Consider the following 18,602-nt stretch of genomic DNA (forward strand, 5'->3'; position numbering starts at 1 on the left):
CTCAACCAAAAGAATGTAGTGCAGCTCTTTCATAAAAAAAAAATGGTCATTCCTGCTTTTGTACACCAGAAGTGATCGAATCTATTCCCATAAAAAAGGTCCTTTTCCACACTAAAATTTAGTTCTGTTATGGAGAACAGGTTAGATGACTCAATAAAAGGGTCATTCCTACCAGTGTACACTAAAGGGGTTCGAAGTTATTCCCAGAAAGATGATCCTTTTCTCAACTAGAATTTAGCATTTTCAGATACAGCAGGTTATATTCCCTTGGCTAAAAGGGCTAGGATCCATCATCCCTGGGAATTTGTTCTGAAGGGGCCTGAAATTATGCTCAGCCAAAGAAATGTAAGTCATGTATTTCCAAAAAGAATGGTAGTTTCTGCCACTGTACACCAGAGGAGATAGAATGTATTCCCAGAAGAATGGTCCCTTCCTCCATTACAATCTAGCATTTTCACATAGAGCAGGCTAGATTCTGTTGGCTAAAGGGCCCTGGGTCCTTCAGGCATGGCAATCTGTGTTGAAGGGGCATAAATTACACTCAGCCAGAAGAATGTAGTGCAGCTCTTTCCTAAAAAAAAGGTGGTCATTCCTGCCTTTGTACACCAGAAGTGACAGAATCTATCCCCAAAGAAAAAGTCCTTTTCCCCACAATAATTTAGCCATGTTACACATAACAGGCTGGAGGACTCAATAAAAAGTGTCATTCTTGCCAGTGTACACTAAAGGGGTTAGAAGATATTCTCAGAAAGACAGTCCTTTCCTTCAGCAGACTGTAGCATTTTCAGATACAGCAGGTTATATTCCCCTGGCTGAAAAGACCAGGATCCATCATCCCTGGGAATTTGTTCTGAAGGGGCCTGAAATTATGCTCAGCCAAAGAAATGTAAGTCATATATTTCGAAAAAGAATGGTAATTCCTACCAGTGTACACCAGAGTAGATATAATTTATTTACAGAAAGATGGCCCTTTCCTCCACTAGAATCTAGCATTTTCACATAGAGCAGGCTAGATTGCATTGGCTGAAAGGACCTGGGTGCTTAAGCCATGGCAATTTGTGTTGAAGGGGACAAAAACTACGATCAACTAGAAGAATGTAGTAGAGCTCTTTTCTTAAAAAAATGTTCATTCCTGCCATTGTACACCAAAAGGGATCGAATTTATTCCCAGAAATAAGGTCCTTTGCTCCACTAGAATCCAGCATTTTCAAATAGAGTAGGCTAGATTCCGCTGGTTGAAAGGATCTGGGTCTTTCAGGTATGATAATCTGTGCTGAAGATGTCAGAAATTATGCTTAACTAAAATAATGTAGTGCAGTCCTTTCCTAACAAAAAAAATCATTCCTGCCTCTGTACACCAGAGGTGACAGAATCTATACCAATAAAAAAGGTAATTTTCTCCAGTACAAATTATCCATGTTATATATAACAGGCTGGAGGACTCTGTACAAAAAGTCATTCCTGCCAGTGTACATCAAAGGGGTTAGAAGCTATTCTCAGAAAGACAATCCTTTCCTCCAGCTGAATTTAGCATTTTCAGATACAGCAGGTTATATTGCCCTGGCTGAAAGGACCAGGATCCATCATCTCTGGGAATTTGTTCTGAAGGGGCCTGAAATTAACTGCTGGTGTACAGATAGATACCTTTTGCTAAAATTACCAAGTCCATTCAGCCAATGAAATCTGTACTGAAGTGTCTTATTACTGTTCTTCCAAAAGCCTTCTATGTATTCTGAGAGAGACTCCTTTTTCTCAAAATAATTCACGTTCTTTTACAAACCAGGTTATTCCCTGCCTCTGCTTTGTGTTAACAGCTGCAGGATTTTTTTCACTCTTTCAGGTGAACAGGAGTAATTTTGTAAAGTGCACGCTAGAATCTTTTTTTCTTGAATTGGTCTTTTACACAATATTATGTATTCTGCTTTACATGAAAACTAGGTTAGGAATTATTCCTGTAAATAAACCGTAACATGTTTATAAAGAAGTTAAATATGTTTAAATCCTTTCCCCCCTAAAACCTACTGTATTAAAAAAGCTAGATTCCATGATCTGGAAGGACCCTGTCAATCATATGTATTACACCAGACTACCTCATGTTTATTAATAACTAGGTCCTTTCAGCCAAGGGAATCTAGTCTGTAGTATGTGAGAAGGCTAAATTCTGTTACTGCAAAGAATGTCCTTTGCCTCACTAGAATTTAGCCTTCTTACATAGAACAGGCTAGATTCCCTTGGGTGAAAGGACCCATGTCCCTCAACGGGGCTAGACACTATCGGTGTAAAGACGGTCCTTTTCCCCACTAGAATCTAGCCACCTCACTATGAGCAGGCTAGATTCCCTCAGCTGAGGGAATCTAGCCACAACCCTGAAGTTACTGTCTGAATCATAATTAGAATGAGACATATTCTGTTTACAAGGTTCAGTGTCACTTTAACTGGAGCCCCATCTCTCCGTGACGTACTATAGCCTGGCATCTACAAAATAGACACACCTGAAGCTTTTCATTTTGTTTATGATTGTGTTTTTGCTTGACTGGTAACTTTGTGAAGTTCTTGTGTGTGCGCCCCGAAGATGCCTATGTTTGTAGTGAACCCCAATGCCTCTGAAAGTGCAGTGACTGACACTCTCTTTGAAGAGTTAACAAAGGAGATGGCCAAGGCTATGGGCAAACCTGCACAGTTAAGGTGGGCTGGGAAAGAACCAAGTGCATTTTATCATCCTTGCTCCCTTTTCACTTTGTTTTTGGACTGCTCCTTATAAAGTTTGTGTTCTGATAAGTCATTAATGATTGAAGTCACTAAACAATGACAGCTATTTAATTTTCTTATTTTATATCCCTCCATAATATCTATCAACACCTTGGTGGGGGCAAATGTCCCCATAATAGTGAAAGATTTTAAAATGTTGCCCTTAAACTTAAGGTTCTTAGCGAAATAGGTTATTACCGTGCATTTTCTGAAGGATATGAAGTGTGAAACTCAAATGTCACTAAATTAATTTAGTAACTTATAAAAGGCAGCTTAAGTCCTCAAAATGCTTCTTAAATGGGAAATCATGTGGTTAGATTGCAGAATACTGACTTCATTTTGCAATATTTAATGTTTAAATATTGATCTTTTTCATAAATTTTGTTTGCAGTATATTGCAAGTCACGTTAATACTGACCAGCGCATGTGGTTTGGGGGTACATCGGATCTCTGTGCACTCTGCAGTTTGTGCAGCATTGGCAACATTGGGGGTACAAAAAACAAGACTTACTCCAAGCTGCTTTCAGAGCTGCTGAACAAACACTTTGGGATATCTGCAGACAGGTAAGTTGATTTGTGTTTCTCAAAGTATAATCAAAACTGTTGAATGCATAGCACAGAGGCATGTGTGAAAATGTAATTAGTTGAATTTGTTTCAAAACTAGTTTGATATCCTTAAAATGCTAGTTTGACATCCTTAAAATGGCACTACTTGTGTTCCCTAAACTGCTAAAACTGTATAGTTTAACAATTTCTTGAGTATTGTCCAGCAAACCAAATATCTAAAGGAAATTGTAACTGTTGAAATGTCTGTACTGTACATGGAGCCTGTGTTATATCATATTACTGGCAAACAATTAAGCTTCTGCATGTGCAGGGTGTGGGTAGGTCTAGTTAACACACTTTGTGTGGCGGGAGTTTTAAACCTAAATTTGACAATTGTGCTCATATTGGCCTAACGGGTAACTTGCTTAGGCTGCAGCATGGATGGATGAGTTCTTTCTATGTGCTCCAGATTGTTGCAAAGGACTATGGTCACATCTCTACCAGCATGCTTAAGACTACTAGGGATGATTCCAAATCCCTTATCATACAAAGAATTTATTGGATTTTCACTGAACTGTAGATGATGCTAGTGGACACTTAGGTCTCCTGTTATGACTGGAACAGGCTTTTTTTCTGTAATTTGGAATGCTGTATGGGCTTCAGATGTACTGTAATTCACTTCTATTGGCTGACTTGTCCCCAGAAGCTCCTCCCTCCTGTGCTTGTCTAATTTAGGCCCAGGCTTATTGATCCTGTTAGATTTTATTTGCAATGTCTTCCTTGCTTATAACTGTTTTTTTTTTCTTTAGGATCTACATCAACTTCATGGATATGACTGGAGTAAATGTTGGCTGGAATGGTTCCACATTCTAACTGCTTTCTGTAAACGTGCATCGTCACCATATGAATGTAACTGTAGAAACATTCCGGAGGGTGTTGAATGCATTCCTGTACACATTGCTAATGAGTTTTCTATTTGGACTGTACTGATTAGAATGGATTACCTGGCAAATAAAGATGTTGCTAATGAGCTGGTGGCTTTTAATTATGGCAAAGGCTTGCATGGTGGAAGTGTGCAAAACTGACTGAATTAAACCATTGGGCATATTGGTCAGAGTATTAACTGTATTAAACTTTTTGTCCACTTAGTCTTGCAGCTTTTCAGATTTGGCTGCATGATTAGCTTTCCCACTTGGCTGATTCTCATTTGTGTATGATTTCCAAATTTTTTCATATTTGGAGACTTATGTTGCATTCAGTTTTCTGTGTTGCCATTGAAATGAACTGAATTTGATGTAGCTAATGCTGTAATGCAGCTTACCACATGACTGCCTTAAAACTTAGTTGTGTAGTCCTAAGTAATCTGAAGTTGTCCTCAATAGTGTAATTCTGGCAAAAGGTCCCTTCTAATTCTAGATGGTACATTACTAAAACGTTCATGTCTAGAAAGGAGTACATGGTTAAATAGGACAAAGCTGCATTCAACTAAATGTACAAGTGTCACATGCAGGTGTGGTCCTGCACAAGTGATGCTGTGGTGTTGAATGGCTATATAATTTAAGATCAGAGGATGGGGAGGAAGTGATCTGTCAACTAAATGTATGTTATGAACACTATCTCTGTAGTATCTAAAAATAAAAACAATGAATGTGCATTCTTCAGTGAGGATTTTGAAAGACTTATCCAGCTGCTTCATAGCTACAGGTTACTGGTTGGGTACACTGCATTACAAGAGCCTATTAAAGGGGCTAAACTTGGACAAGCTGAATTGAGTCCTGCTTACTCCATGTCTTTGCTTGTTAAGTTTTCCTTGGTAGTTTTTCCTTGCCCCCTGCTTCATTCTTTCTGGTGTTGACCCCCTTTGCCATGTCTACCAGCCTCTCCTTCAAGCTAACTTTTTTTCCCCTTCTGGGATGGAGCAAGCAGGGAACTTTCCTGGCAGGGTTTACAAATACTCTGAAGGGATTTGACCTACTACATGTACTGTTCCATCCCTGACCCATACAAGGGGTACTCCTCTGTGTACCTTGTATCCCGTCAAGGAGTGCTAAGATGAAGGAACTCTCCCCTTGACATGGGCATTTTCCTCCCTGCCAGTTCCTCAGGTGGCCAAGCTGCTAACAGAACCTGGGTCATCTGAACTAAAACTGGGGTCTTATCCCTTCATACCACAGTGCTGGTATTTCCTCACTTTAACTGTTCAATTTATGGCCTGATGTCTTGGTCAGAGTAGCTCATTACGCTTGTGAGGATATGCACCTGTGTGCTTTGGCTGCTTTCTGAATATGATGACTTTACCTTTTTCACACTTAACTCCCACAGAGTCTTCTGCTTTGCCACTTGGGCAACCTTGGTAAGGTTGTGGAACAAGGTGCCCAGATACAGGGCAATGAACCTCTCCACTACTGCTAGTCTTCCTAACCCTCCACTGGATTGGCTTTACATGTTTTTGCTTAAACAGCATTTGTGGTTTTGTAATCTGATGCAAAATGAATACTGGACCCTGAGGCTAACCCTGTAATAACATCCCTCATCAGTCTTATCACTATATATACCAACATTGCAGTTTAGACATTCTTACTTGACATTTGAAGGCTGGATAAGCCATACCAAAACAGTAAACTAAAGTTGGCAGGTAAATTTTCTGCAGTGTAGTCACAATGACATGGGTGGACTTGTCTTTAATAAATTCCAGTATCGTGTAGTGCATAGTTTAAATCCTGCTTCATTGTATATTCCCATTAATTCAATTTCTATGCAATTGCCCCTTTTCTAAAAATACCAGTATAAAACACTTGGAATTTGATTTCCACATTCCAAGCTACTTTAATGCCATCAGCTGTCCTAAACTTTAACTTGTGATGTCTAGGCAATTAAGATTGTGTATTACAGTTAATGTAAAAGCAAATTTAGATTGTGTTATACTAATTTGCCCCTGTGGGGCAATTTCCATGGATGCTTGAGTTCACCTGTCCTCACTTGGTGGTTGCTCTTGCCCATCCTAGTGTAAATACCCCTAGTGACCTATGTGATCATACTATAAAGTGGCCACATGCATGGGATAAAGCTCTGTCAGTTAGTACTAGAGGAAGCTGTCCTGGGAAAGCTAGATCCAAATCTAACTTGAATAGATGGAAATGAGCTTTGTTACGTGGATAGGTAGTCTGTTCCAGAACAGTAGTATACCCGTCCCTCACTTTGTTGTAGAAGTTTAAATTTCTGGTGTTATTTGACTTGCTCATTTGCTGTAGGTCCATCCATACTGGATCAGGGGATGCTTTGTATGCCAACACTGATTATCTCCCTGTAGTATAGGATGCAGAGTATAGCAAGTGTGCTTTGAGGGACCCCATACAGGACACTGTTGGGTCTTTTATCTGGGAGTTCAGTTGCATGTTTGAATAAATGCATGCCATAGGGATGTATTCTAGCCTCTAGAGCCACTATCCTTTGATGTCCTATATTTCTGCAGTGTTAACATGAGGGAATTGCCTACCACGGTGACCCAACAGCAGGTATACATCCCTTTTACTATATGGTGCATGGTACATCAGATGTAGGCCATAAAAGGGACGTGTGCACATCATCCTGGATTGCCAGTCCCGGACATAGCTCTGCTGGTGAAATTGTATTCTATGATAAGTTCCCCAAAGGGGAATCCTTTTGTCTTTCTACTACCTTTTTGTGATTGAGATTAATGTCATTCAGGAAAGGGAATTGCAACTGTAAGACACTATCCCCACAAGGATAGTAATTTCCAGTGCCTTCTGTCTTGGGCCCACCATGACCATATTTGGCAATCTTTTGTGCCCAACACCCTCTGTAGTCTGTTTTCCCTCGCTATCTACTTGGGGAAAAATGCTTAAGCTTAGTCTCTGTCTTCTGGTCTGAAGAACCTTTCATTATGCTTATAGCAAGGTGTAAGGCCAAAAAAACCTAGGCCTGACGCAGAAGCTGCACCTTTTACAGATGTTTCTCCTGAAGCACATGAGGGCTCAGACACACTCCACTGTCGATCTGGAATCACTGGCTGAGCCTGTTTTACAACCAACCTTGGAACCAGATGTAGGCATGTCCAGATCTGCTCTCAATGTCCAAGGGGACACAGACGTTAATCTAGCACTTGACCATCCTGTGTCTACAGTGGTGAGGCAATAAGTCCAAGGAAGTAGTTGTTCCACTGTATTTGTACAACAGACCTATCATTGAATAGTGTATTTTGCGCAGATAACAATTATCTGCGCTCTACTTAGATTTTGATTAAAAACCTTCTGATTATTTGGCATGGGTGGCTAACTTGGCTTTGGATTTTAAAGTAGTTCATTTGAGTGCTCTCCTCATTCTGGGGCCTTCTGTTCTTGTAGAGAAGGCAAGTCTCGTACAACTATGACCCTTCAATACTTTTCCAATAAACTAGCCCCCTGTTGCCTATTGTATGCTTCTGTTTGCAGTCATCCCTGTTGGTAAAATCTCAGTTTGTTTTTGTTTGAATATTTTCAGCTTCTATATGGTTAAGGGTTTGCATCCTAAAATCCTAGTCTCGAACCCCCCCCCTTGGTTTATTAAGCCTTTCCACTTTGATTTCTGTAATGTATATGAGCCTCAACTGCATAGCTTGGTACTACCTGATTTGAAGAAATATTTATCTCTTGCTCTGAGGAGAAAATTTCTCACTTGGTCATCTTCTCTCAAAAATTCCTTCAGTTATAAACTAGCCAACTTCTGTTGCTGAAATATACTTTACCTGTATATAAGCACTATGTGGTTTGCAGTGAGACCACTTTGAGGTGGTCCATTTAGAAGATATTTGGGCCTTGGAGTTGGTAGTTTCATGTCTGGAGAAATGCATTCCAAGGGGGGGGGGCTATTTGAATAAGGCTAATTCTTACCAATTGCATTACTGGTTATGTTTGAATTTAAGTCCCTTATTTTATTGGCAATGACACTTGTGTAATGCGGAGTGAGAACACCACTGCCTGGTTGTTCAGAGCTTAGTCTTTGAAAGCCTGCATGTGCTGAGGTTTCTTAAGTTTCTGGAACAGTACAGTCTATTCTTAATGTGCATTGTTATGAAAGGCTACAAAGGATGCATCTACCTGCAAAGGCTTTAAGTTCAAACTTTCATGCATGTTTCCACTAATCATGACTTGTACAAATGCTTGAGCATTCTTCAGTCCACTGCTGGCAGCTGTTAAATCTCCAGCTGCTACTTGGTGGAAAATATAATGGCTTTACTTGCACAAAAAGCACTCTAAGTTCCAGTATTTAGACTTGGGGAAAATTTCTTTCAACATAACCAACGCAATGTATATAGCACTGCGATTAGTATACTTTGCATCTTTTATCCTGTTATGTTATAGGAGTGGCTATACTTGACAAGTAGCAGAATAACCCTTGCCTCATATCCCACTCTGCTATACGTTTCCCCAGTGCCTCATATCCCACTCTGCTATACGTTTCCCCAGTGCCTCATATCCCACTCTGCTATACGTTTCCCCAGTGCCTCATATCCCACTCTGCTATACGTTTCCCCAGTGCCTCATATCCCACTCTGCTATACGTTTCCCCAGTGCCTCATATCCCACTCTGCTATACGTTTCCCCAGTGCCTCATATCCCACTCTGCTATACGTTTCCCCAGTGCCTCATATCCCACTCTGCTATACGTTTGCCCAGTGCCTCATATCCCACTCTGCTATACGTTTCCCCAGTGCCTCATATCCCACTCTGCTATACATTTCCCCAGTGCCTCATATCCCACTCTGCTATAAGTTTCCCCAGTGCCTCATATCCCACTGTGCTATACATTTCCCCAGTGCCTCATATCCCACTCTGCTATACATTTCCCCAGTGCCTCATATCCCACTCTGCTATACATTTCCCCAGTGCCTCATATCCCACTCTGCTATACGTTTTCCCCAGTGCCTCATATCCCACTCTGCTATAAGTTTCCCCAGTGCCTCATATCCCACTCTGCTATACATTTTCTCAGTTATACAACTTCCTAGCCACACAGCTGCATACTTCAGCAGTGCTACAGAAGTAGCCAAGTGTCACTTCCAGTAAAGCCTGCTGTTATCACTGCATTGCCATCAAGCACCTCAGCAGGATAAACCTACCCCCCCAGAAGCATAAAAGAGTGGGATGAAGGAGCAGTTCCAGGTGCTAAGTGGTATGATCAAAGTGCTAGTCTGCATTTTTCTGTATTAACATTTCTGAATGCCACTACAGGAGTTTTCATGTGTGCTGTAGCAAGCCAGGAATTGTTACAGGTTAGTCCATACCCCTCTTCAAGCTGAGGCAACTTGTATTTGGCTGGAGGAAGTTACTGCTGCCTACAGTAAAAGTTCATTTTATTTTGGTCCCAAGCTTGAAGGGGAATGGGGTTCTATATTAGAGGCTGGTACTAGAGCCAGCTACAGCTCTAGCTGTCTGCTTGAAACTGCAGTGCATATTTCATCATCTAAATTAGTATGCAGCGTACAAGGAAGGTGGGAGATGAGCAGCCTTGGTTCAGATCAGGATGCAGCACAACTGACCTGATATTTGCAGCAAGTCAGTTGGTGGAATCTAGAGATGAGGAAAATAGTCCAGTGGGCATTCCTAGACTTGGAGAAAGCATGACAAAGTCCTAAGAAAGATAATTTGGGCATTCCTGCAGTTGCATCACTGGGTCCTTGTACATGTTTCTGGGACTTCTATGCAGATGTGGCATTAAAGGCATATATTGAGTAAGAACTTCAGCAAAGGATAGGGGAATGTAATGCAAAACTGAAGGCACGTGGGATGAAACTAAGTACAGATAAGAGCTCTAATGCTAGCAAATAAGGGGAAATGTGAGCATCAAGCAGGTAAAACAGTGGAGCAGGCTAATGGTTTCAAGAATCTGGGAATGGTACCTGAGAAGGGGTGTCTGAGGAGGTCAAAGCTTGAATCAAAGGCGCTGCATCCATCTAGTAGTGTCAAAGGGTAATGTGACAGAAGAATGCCAAAAGCTGATAAGGTGTTCAAAACAGTGTGTCCGGTACTATATAGTGGAGACACCTGTGCAGTAACTGCAGAGTAGTTGAAACTAGAGGTGATGGAGATGAAGTGCCTTAGAATGGTGTAGGATGCACACTGTGGCATGGATTAAAATGAGGACATTGGAGCAGAACCTAAAGTAGCTCCAATTGCAGAGAGGGTCAGATTATGGTGGTTCAGGAACATATGCAAAAGAAAATCTGAAGATTTGGGACAAAGAGGGCAAGAGGAAACTAATTCTCATGCAATCGATTCTCCTTTGGATGAACTGTGGCAGATGGGTATTACAGTGGCATCACCCCTGTTAACCTCTAGATCTGACAAAGCCATAAAAGTGGAACAAAGGCCCAGAAATGGGGGCAAGTTTTAAAAATTGCTCTTATAAACTTAGAAAGTTGATAAATTTAGAATAACAGGTTTTGCATTATCACAAATTTTCTGAAGGGTATGAAGTCTGAAACTCAAATGTCTATCATTATTTTCTAACTTCAATCTTTAATGATTTGCCACTAATTTGCCAGACAACCACAATTTTATGAAAAATGAACCAAAAATATGGGGCAAAAATTTGGACAGCTGAGATGTGAGTAGCACTGAATTAAGAGATGGTGACAGCTTGCATGACTTCCTAACCCCATGTAGAAAACTCACATTGTTTAAACACCAGTGTGATATTGTGTATGTTTGAGAGCTTTTTCTATTACTGTTTTTACTGTGGACAAGTCTTGGGTTAGTGTGGTCAGTTGATGATGTGATAGTAGCACTGAATTTAAGAGATGGTGACAGCTTGCATGACTTTCTAACCCGCTGAAAAGCGACTTGTCTAATTTAGGCCCAGGCTTATTGATCCTGTTAGATTTTATTTGCAATGTCTTCCTTGCTTATAACTGTTTTTTTTTTCTTTAGGATCTACATCAACTTCATGGATATGACTGGAGTAAATGTTGGCTGGAATGGTTCCACATTCTAACTGCTTTCTGTAAACGTGCATTGTCACCATATGAATGTAACTGTAGAAACATTCCAGAGGGTGTTGAATGCATTCCTGTACACATTGCTAATGAGTTTTCTATTTGGACTGTACTGATTAGAATGGATTACCTGGCAAATAAAGATGTTGCTAATGAGCTGGTGGCTTTTAATTATGGCAAAGGCTTGCATGGTGGAAGTGTGCAAAACTGACTGAATTAAACCATTGGGCATATTGGTCAGAGTATTAACTGTATTAAACTTTTTGTCCACTTAGTCTTGCAGCTTTTCAGATTTGGCTGCATGATTAGCTTTCCCACTTGGCTGATTCTCATTTGTGTATGATTTCCAAATTTCTTCATATTTGGAGACTTATGTTGCATTCAGTTTTCTGTGTTGCCATTGAAATGAACTGAATTTGATGTAGCTAATGCTGTAATGCTGCTTACCACATGACTGCCTTAAAACTTAGTTGTGTAGTCCTAAGTAGTCTGAAGTTGTCCTCAATAGTGTAATTCTGGCAAAAGGTCCCTTCTAATTCTAGATGGTACATTACTAAAAAGTTCATGTCTAGAAGGGAGTACATGGTTAAATAGGACAAAGCTGCATTCAACTAAATGTACAAGTGTCACATGCAGGTGTGGTCCTGCACAAGTGATGCTGTGGTGTTGAATGGCTATATAATTTAAGATCAGAGGATGGGGAGGAAGTGATCTGTCAACTAAATGTATGTTAAGAAAACTATCTCGGTTGTATCTAAAAAAAAAACAATGAATGTGCATTCTTCAGTGAGGATTTTGAAAGACTTATCCAGCTGCTTCATAGCTACGTTACTGGTTGGGTACACTGCATTACAAGAGCCTATTAAAGGGGCTCAACTTGGACAAGCTGAATTGAGTCCTGCTTACTCCATGTCTTTGCTTGTTAAGTTTTCCTTGGTAGTTTTTCCTTGCCCCATGCTTCATTCTTTGTGGTGTTGACCCCCTTTGCCATGTCTACCAGCCCCTCCTTCAAGCTAACTTTTTTTCCCCCTTCTGGGATGGAGCAAGCAGGGAACTTTCCTGGCAGGGTTTACAAATACTCTGAAGGGATTTGACCTACTACATGTACTGTTCCATCCCTGACCCATACAAGGGGTACTCCTCTGTGTACCTTGTATCCCCTCAAGGAGTGCTAAGATGAAGGAACTCTCCCCTTGACATGGGCATTTGCCTCCCTGCCAGTTCCTCAGGTGGCCAAGCTGCTAACAGAACCTGGGTCATCTGAACTAAAACTGGGGTCTTATCCCTTCATACCACAGTGCTGGTATTTCCTCACTTTAACTGTTCAATTTATGGCCTGATGTCTTGGTCAGAGTAGCTCATTACGCTTGTGAGGATATGCACCTGTGCGCTTTGGCTGCTTTCTGAATATGATGACTTTACCTTTTTCACACTTAACTCCCACAGAGTCTTCTGCTTTGCCACTTGGGCAACCTTGGTAAGGTTGTGGAACAAGGTGCCCAAGTACAGGGCAATGAACCTCTCCACTACTGCTAGTCTTCCCAACCCTCCACTGGATTGGCTTTACATGTTTTTGCTTAAACAGCATTTGTGGTTTTGTAATCTGATGCAAAATGAATACTGGACCCTGAGGATAACCCTGTAATAACATCCCTCATCAGTCTTATCACTATATATACCAACATTGCAGTTTAGACATTCTTACTTGACATTTGAAGGCTGGATAAGCCATACCAAAACAGTAAACTAAAGTTGGCAGGTAACTTTTCTGCAGTGTAGTCACAATGACATGGGTGGACTTGTCTTTAATAAATTCCAATATTGTGTAGTGCATAGTTTAAATCCTGCTTCCTTGTATATTCCCATTAATTCAATTTCTATGCAATTGCCCCTTTTCTAAAAATACCAGTATAAAACACTTGGAATTTGATTTCCACATTCCAAGCTACTTTAATGCCATCAGCTGTCCTAAACTTTAACTTGTGATGTCTAGGCAATTAAGATTGTGCATTACAGTTAATGTAAAAGCAAATTTAGATTGTGTTATACTAATTTGCCCCTGTGGGGCAATTTCCATGGATGCTTGAGTTCACCTGTCCTCACTTGGTGGTTGCTCTTGCCCATCCTAGTGTAAATACCCCTAGTGACCTATGTGATCATACTATAAAGTGGCCACATGCATGGGATAAAGCTTTGTCAATTAGTACTAGAGGAAGCTGTCCTGGGAAAGCTGGATCCAAATCTAACTTGAATAGATGGGGATGAGCTTTGTTACGTGGATAGGTAGTCTGTTCCAGAACAGTAGTATACCCGTCCCTCACTTTGTTGTAGAAGTTTACATTTCTGGTGTTATTTGACTTGCTCATTTGCTGTAGGTCCATCCATACTGGATCAGGGGATGCTTTGTATGCCAACACTGATTATCTCCCTGTAGTATAGGATGCAGAGTATAGCAAGTGTGCTTTGAGGGGCCCCATACAGGACACTGTTGGGTCTTTTATCTGGGAGTTCAGTTGCATGTTTGAATAAATGCATGCCATAGGGATGCATTCTAGCCTCTAGAGCCACTATCCTTTGATGTCCTATATTTCTGCAGTGTTTACATGAGGGAATTGCCTGCCACGGTGACCCACCAGCAGGTATACAGCCCTTTTACTATATGGTGCATGGTACATCAGATGTAGGCCGTAAAAGGGACGTGTGCACATCATCCTGGATTGCCAGTCCCAGACATAGCTCTGCTGATGAAATTGTATTCTATGATAAGTTCCCCAAAGGGGAATCCTTTTGTCTTCCTACTACCTTTTTGTGATTGAGATTAATGTCATTCAGGAAAGTGAAGTGCAACTGTAAGACACTATCCCCACAAGGATAGTAATTTCCAGTGCCTTCTGTCTTGGGCCCACCATCACCATATTTGGCAATCTTTTGTGCCCAACACCCTCTGTAGTCTGTTTTCCCTCACTATCTACTTGGGGAAAAACGCTTAAGCTTAGTCTCTGTCTTCTGGTCTGAAGAACCTTTCATTATGCTTATAGCAAGGTGTAAGGCCAAAAAAACCTAGGCCTGACGCAGAAGCTGCACCTTTTACAGATGTTTCTCCTGAAGCACATGAGGGCTCAGACAGACTCCACTGTGGATCTGGAATCACTGGATGAGCCTGTTTTACAAGCAACCTTGGAACCAGATGTAGGCATGTCCAGGTCTGCTCCCAATGTCCAAGGGGACACAGACGGTAATCTAGCACTTGACCATCCTGTGTCTACAGTGGTGAGGCAATAAGTCCAAGGAAGTAGTTGTTCCACTGTATTTGTACAACAGACCTATCATTGAATAGTGTATTTTGCGCAGATAACAATTATCTGCGCTCTACTTAGATTTTGATTAAAAACCTTGTGATTCTTTGGCATGGGTGGCTAACTTGGCGTTGGATTTTAAACTAGTTCCTTTGAGTGCTCTCCTCATTCTGGGGCCTTCTGTTCTTGTAAAGAAGGCAAGTCTCGTACAACTATGACCCTTCAATACTTTTCCAACAAACTAGCCCCCTGTTGCCTATTGTATGCTTCTGTTTGCAGTCATCCCTGTTGGTAAAATCTCAGTTTGTTTTTGTTTGAATATTTTCAGCTTCTATATGGTTAAGGGTTTGCATCCTAAAATCCTAGTCTCGAACCCCCCCCCCTGGTTTATTAAGCCTTTCCACTTTGATTTCTGTAATGTATATGAGCCCCAACTGCATAGCTTGGTACTACCTGATTTGAAGAAATATTTATCTCTTGCTCTGAGGAGAAAATTTCTCACTTGGCCATCTTCTCTCAAAAATTCCTTCAATTCTAAACTAGCCAACTTCTGTTGCTGAAATATACTTTACCTGTATAAAAGCACTATGTGGTTTGCAGTGAGACCACTTTGAGGTGGTCCATGTAGAAGATATTTGGGCCTTGGAGTTGGTAGTTTCATGTCTGGAGAAATGCATTCCAAGGGGGGGCTATTTGAATAAGGCTAATTCTTACCAATTGCATTACTGGTTATGTTTGAATTTAAGTCCCTTATTTTATTGGCAATGACACTTGTGTAATGCGGAGTGAGAACACCACTGCCTGGTTGTTCAGAGCTTAGTCTTTGAAAGCCTGCATGTGCTCAGGTTTCTTAAGTTTCTGGAACAGTACAGTCTATTCTTAATGTGCATTGTTATGAAAGGCTACAAAGGATGCATCTACCTGCAAAGGCTTTAAGTTCAAACTTTCATGCATATTTCCACTAATCATGACTTATACAAATGCTTGAGCATTCTTCAGTCCACTGCTGGCAGCTGTTAAATCTCCAGCTGCTACTTGGTGGAAAATATAATGGCTTTACTTGCACAAAAAGTACTCTAAATTCCAGTATTTAGACTTGGGGAAAATTTCTTGCTTCTGCCTGGGGTATAGTGAATAATTTTTCACAAACCTGCTAGTGTTCCCAGTTTTTCCTTTTGGCACAATTGTCAAGCAGCTCTTTCTGCTGGCATGATTGCAACTTTACTGCTAGGTCTTGGCTACTTTATGACCACGTCTGGAGTATAACGTCTTGCTGTGGAATCTTTCTTCTAGCTTCTGTTACAGTGTAGCAAATCTCAGGGTTTCTTTTCATGCTGTCTTCTTCCTCCTATTCTAAAACCATTAAAGCCTCAGTCTCCATTTCAACTTCTGATTATCAGCTCGTCTGAATGGCTACTTAAAGCTTCTATTTCTCCAGCCTTTAAATTGCTGTAAGTTGTCTCATACCAGAGCTGAAACACAAATTACTTTTTGCTGAACATCTGCAAGTCTCTTCCCTATCAGAATTTTTTATTTTTTCTTCATATTTTGACATGGTAATATAGTGACCAGTAACTGAATTTTACCCATCTGGATGGCGTATGCTGACATTTTCTCAGTTTTTCACACGGGGAGAGCTCTAATCAACATGTTCAGTGTACTGCCATCTTGGAGGGCCTTTGTAGGTAAACCTTGAGGGCTATGGCCGAGGCAATTTTTCATTAGCTGTTTTTCTAACCTTTTTCCTTCAAGCTGTCATAGGTGCAGCCCAACTGACCCATACCTGTATCTTGGAAGGGGAGATAAGTTCCCTTCATATCTATCCTGGTTGCTTTCTCAGTATGGGTGATGGTCCTTAAGGACTAAATACCTCAAGTTTATTGTGCCCAGTCACATTTCAGCTATACAGATGCTTCAGCAAGTACTTTCAAGTAGAGGCACTGATGTCCTTTGTATTGTGCTCCTATCTTGTATGCTATGGCTCTTGAAACTTTCAGCTGCCGAGTCTGGCTACTCTGGCTGTGTACCCCTTGACCTTTCCTACCCTATCCCTTTAATTCTTTGACCTTTACCCAGCTCAGCATAAGATATTAATCCCACTTCACAGTATTCCTTTCCAACTGATGCTGTGGTGACCACTGGCTAATGGCATTTGCTTGGATATCCTGATCATTCTGCAGCTGCCTATGGTTAGGACTATGACCAGAACTTTCTGGCAAATTTTGCACCACTTGGCTGAATCCAAAATCCCATTATGGAGAAATTTTTCCAGCCTAGTTACTCCAAGATTAGGAAATTGCGATTCTATTTCCTACCTACTTTTCTTCGCCTTATTTTCTAAGAATGTTTCCCTGCACAAGGAGGGACATATTGCCCTTGGTAATAATCCTTGGGAGTAAGGAGGTTATTATGACCTCTGATTTGCCATGCTTTAGATTAACTCTCTCCTTCCCAAATAACCTATGCAGACTTTCTGGTCCCTTTCCTTGTTGCAGGCCCATATTTTAGCAATGTTTCCCTCCTACACCACCATCTGTATTTGGTCCCACACCCACACCCACCTTCATTTGACACTACTCCCCATTAATATTTCTAGATTAGCTTAATTTCAATTAGCCTTGACATCACATCAGCTGGTGTGAAATTTTAGAGTTACCCCCCGCCCAACTCAGTGCTACTGTCCATGTGTAGAAATAAGAAGACAAGGACCTGTGCAGAGCACTGGCACATTCAACAGAGTGCAGATAACCTCACTTTAGGAATGGATAGTTAAGAAGCTAGACTCTGCATTTTCTGCATGGGGGGGGTCTCTGTTAGTGAATTTCCCCATTTCCAACTTGTGCAGGTTATGGAAAAGTTTAAATTCTGGGAGCAGTTAGCCCCTTTGAACTACAGCAACCTCACCAGTGAGACTGAAATTTAATAGAAAAGCATGCCAACACTTGCTGAGGAAGGTAAAAGTAGTGCTACCTCTGAGGTAGTAAAGTACTGCTACAAATTTAGTGGTGCATAATGTCAGTTATGTTAAGTGGGTTTGAATCCCTGTTGATACTGTCAAACATCCCCCAAGGTTGTGAAAATGTGATGTATTAAGTAATGGGGTGCAGGGGGAGGTTTATCATCACTTTGCTCAGGACTGACAGTGTTCTCTGAAATTACAACAAAGTCCCCTGTCATGTGCACTAACTCTTTAGGGAAGCCTATGCTTGGATTGAATGGGTGGTTGGCTGAGGACTGCAAAGGTGGGAGACTAGATGTAATTGTGTGTGTGTGTGTGTATATGTGTGTGTGTGTGTGTGTGTGTGTATATGTGTGTGTGTGTGTGTGGGGGGGGGGGTAACTTAATTATGCATGGTATTCAGTTGGAAGGCAAATAGGAGCGTTTGCCACAAGTAGATGTCAGGATAGCAGACCATGGTGGTAGTTGATATGGGCTGAGAGCTAGAACAAAATGGAAAGGTCAAGAGAATTCTGAAATTTTGTGAGTTAAAGGAAATTTTGCACTAGTTTGCCTTCACTGGCCCTGGTGTTAATACCTGCTTGTCACTAAGTGGATTTTCCAAGGCTTCTTACACACTGAGTATATCAGCATTTTAAAGGGCAACCTTTTACCTTAGATTGAATGAGACAAGTTGGAATACAGCAGTTTAAGTGTTTTAAATACTAAACTGCAAAGGAAAGAGGAACCGCTTGTAAAGAGGAATAAAACTGAATCTATGTAAACTGTCCTAGCACCCTTTAAATTTATGAACTTTTTCAGCTGGTTGTCCGAGTGGGCTGATCCCAGTTTCAGAGCAGCTAACTAGGAAGCTTTTACACAATGTTCAGCTCTGGTGGAAGTAACATTGCCAAATACTAATCTTAATTGTGGCTTGAAATCACCAATAATTTCTGTACAGTTTCTTTCCACACTTGAAATGGGCTGGATAACGAACAGGGCACTAGTGAGCTATTTCTGTATATCCCAGTTTAAGGGGCTTGTTAGCTAAGCTGGTACACAGCAATAACTGCAGGAAGAT

General features: G+C 41.0%; 1 protein-coding gene across 1 annotated transcript; it reads left to right on the forward strand.

Moving 5' to 3' along the window:
* Positions 1-2,572: 2,572 nt before the first annotated feature.
* Positions 2,573-4,167, forward strand: LOC122800134 (macrophage migration inhibitory factor-like). Its single transcript, XM_044069654.1, has 3 exons — positions 2,573-2,689; positions 3,140-3,312; positions 4,104-4,167. Exons 1-3 carry the CDS (start codon positions 2,573-2,575, stop codon positions 4,165-4,167), a joined length of 354 nt encoding a protein of 117 aa, XP_043925589.1.
* The last annotated feature ends 14,435 nt before the right edge of the window (positions 4,168-18,602 follow it).

Source organism: Protopterus annectens, chromosome 4.part0 (assembly GCF_019279795.1).
Source record: "Protopterus annectens isolate FY-2018-M chromosome 4.part0, PAN1.0, whole genome shotgun sequence".
Lineage (NCBI taxonomy): Eukaryota > Metazoa > Chordata > Ceratodontiformes > Protopteridae > Protopterus > Protopterus annectens.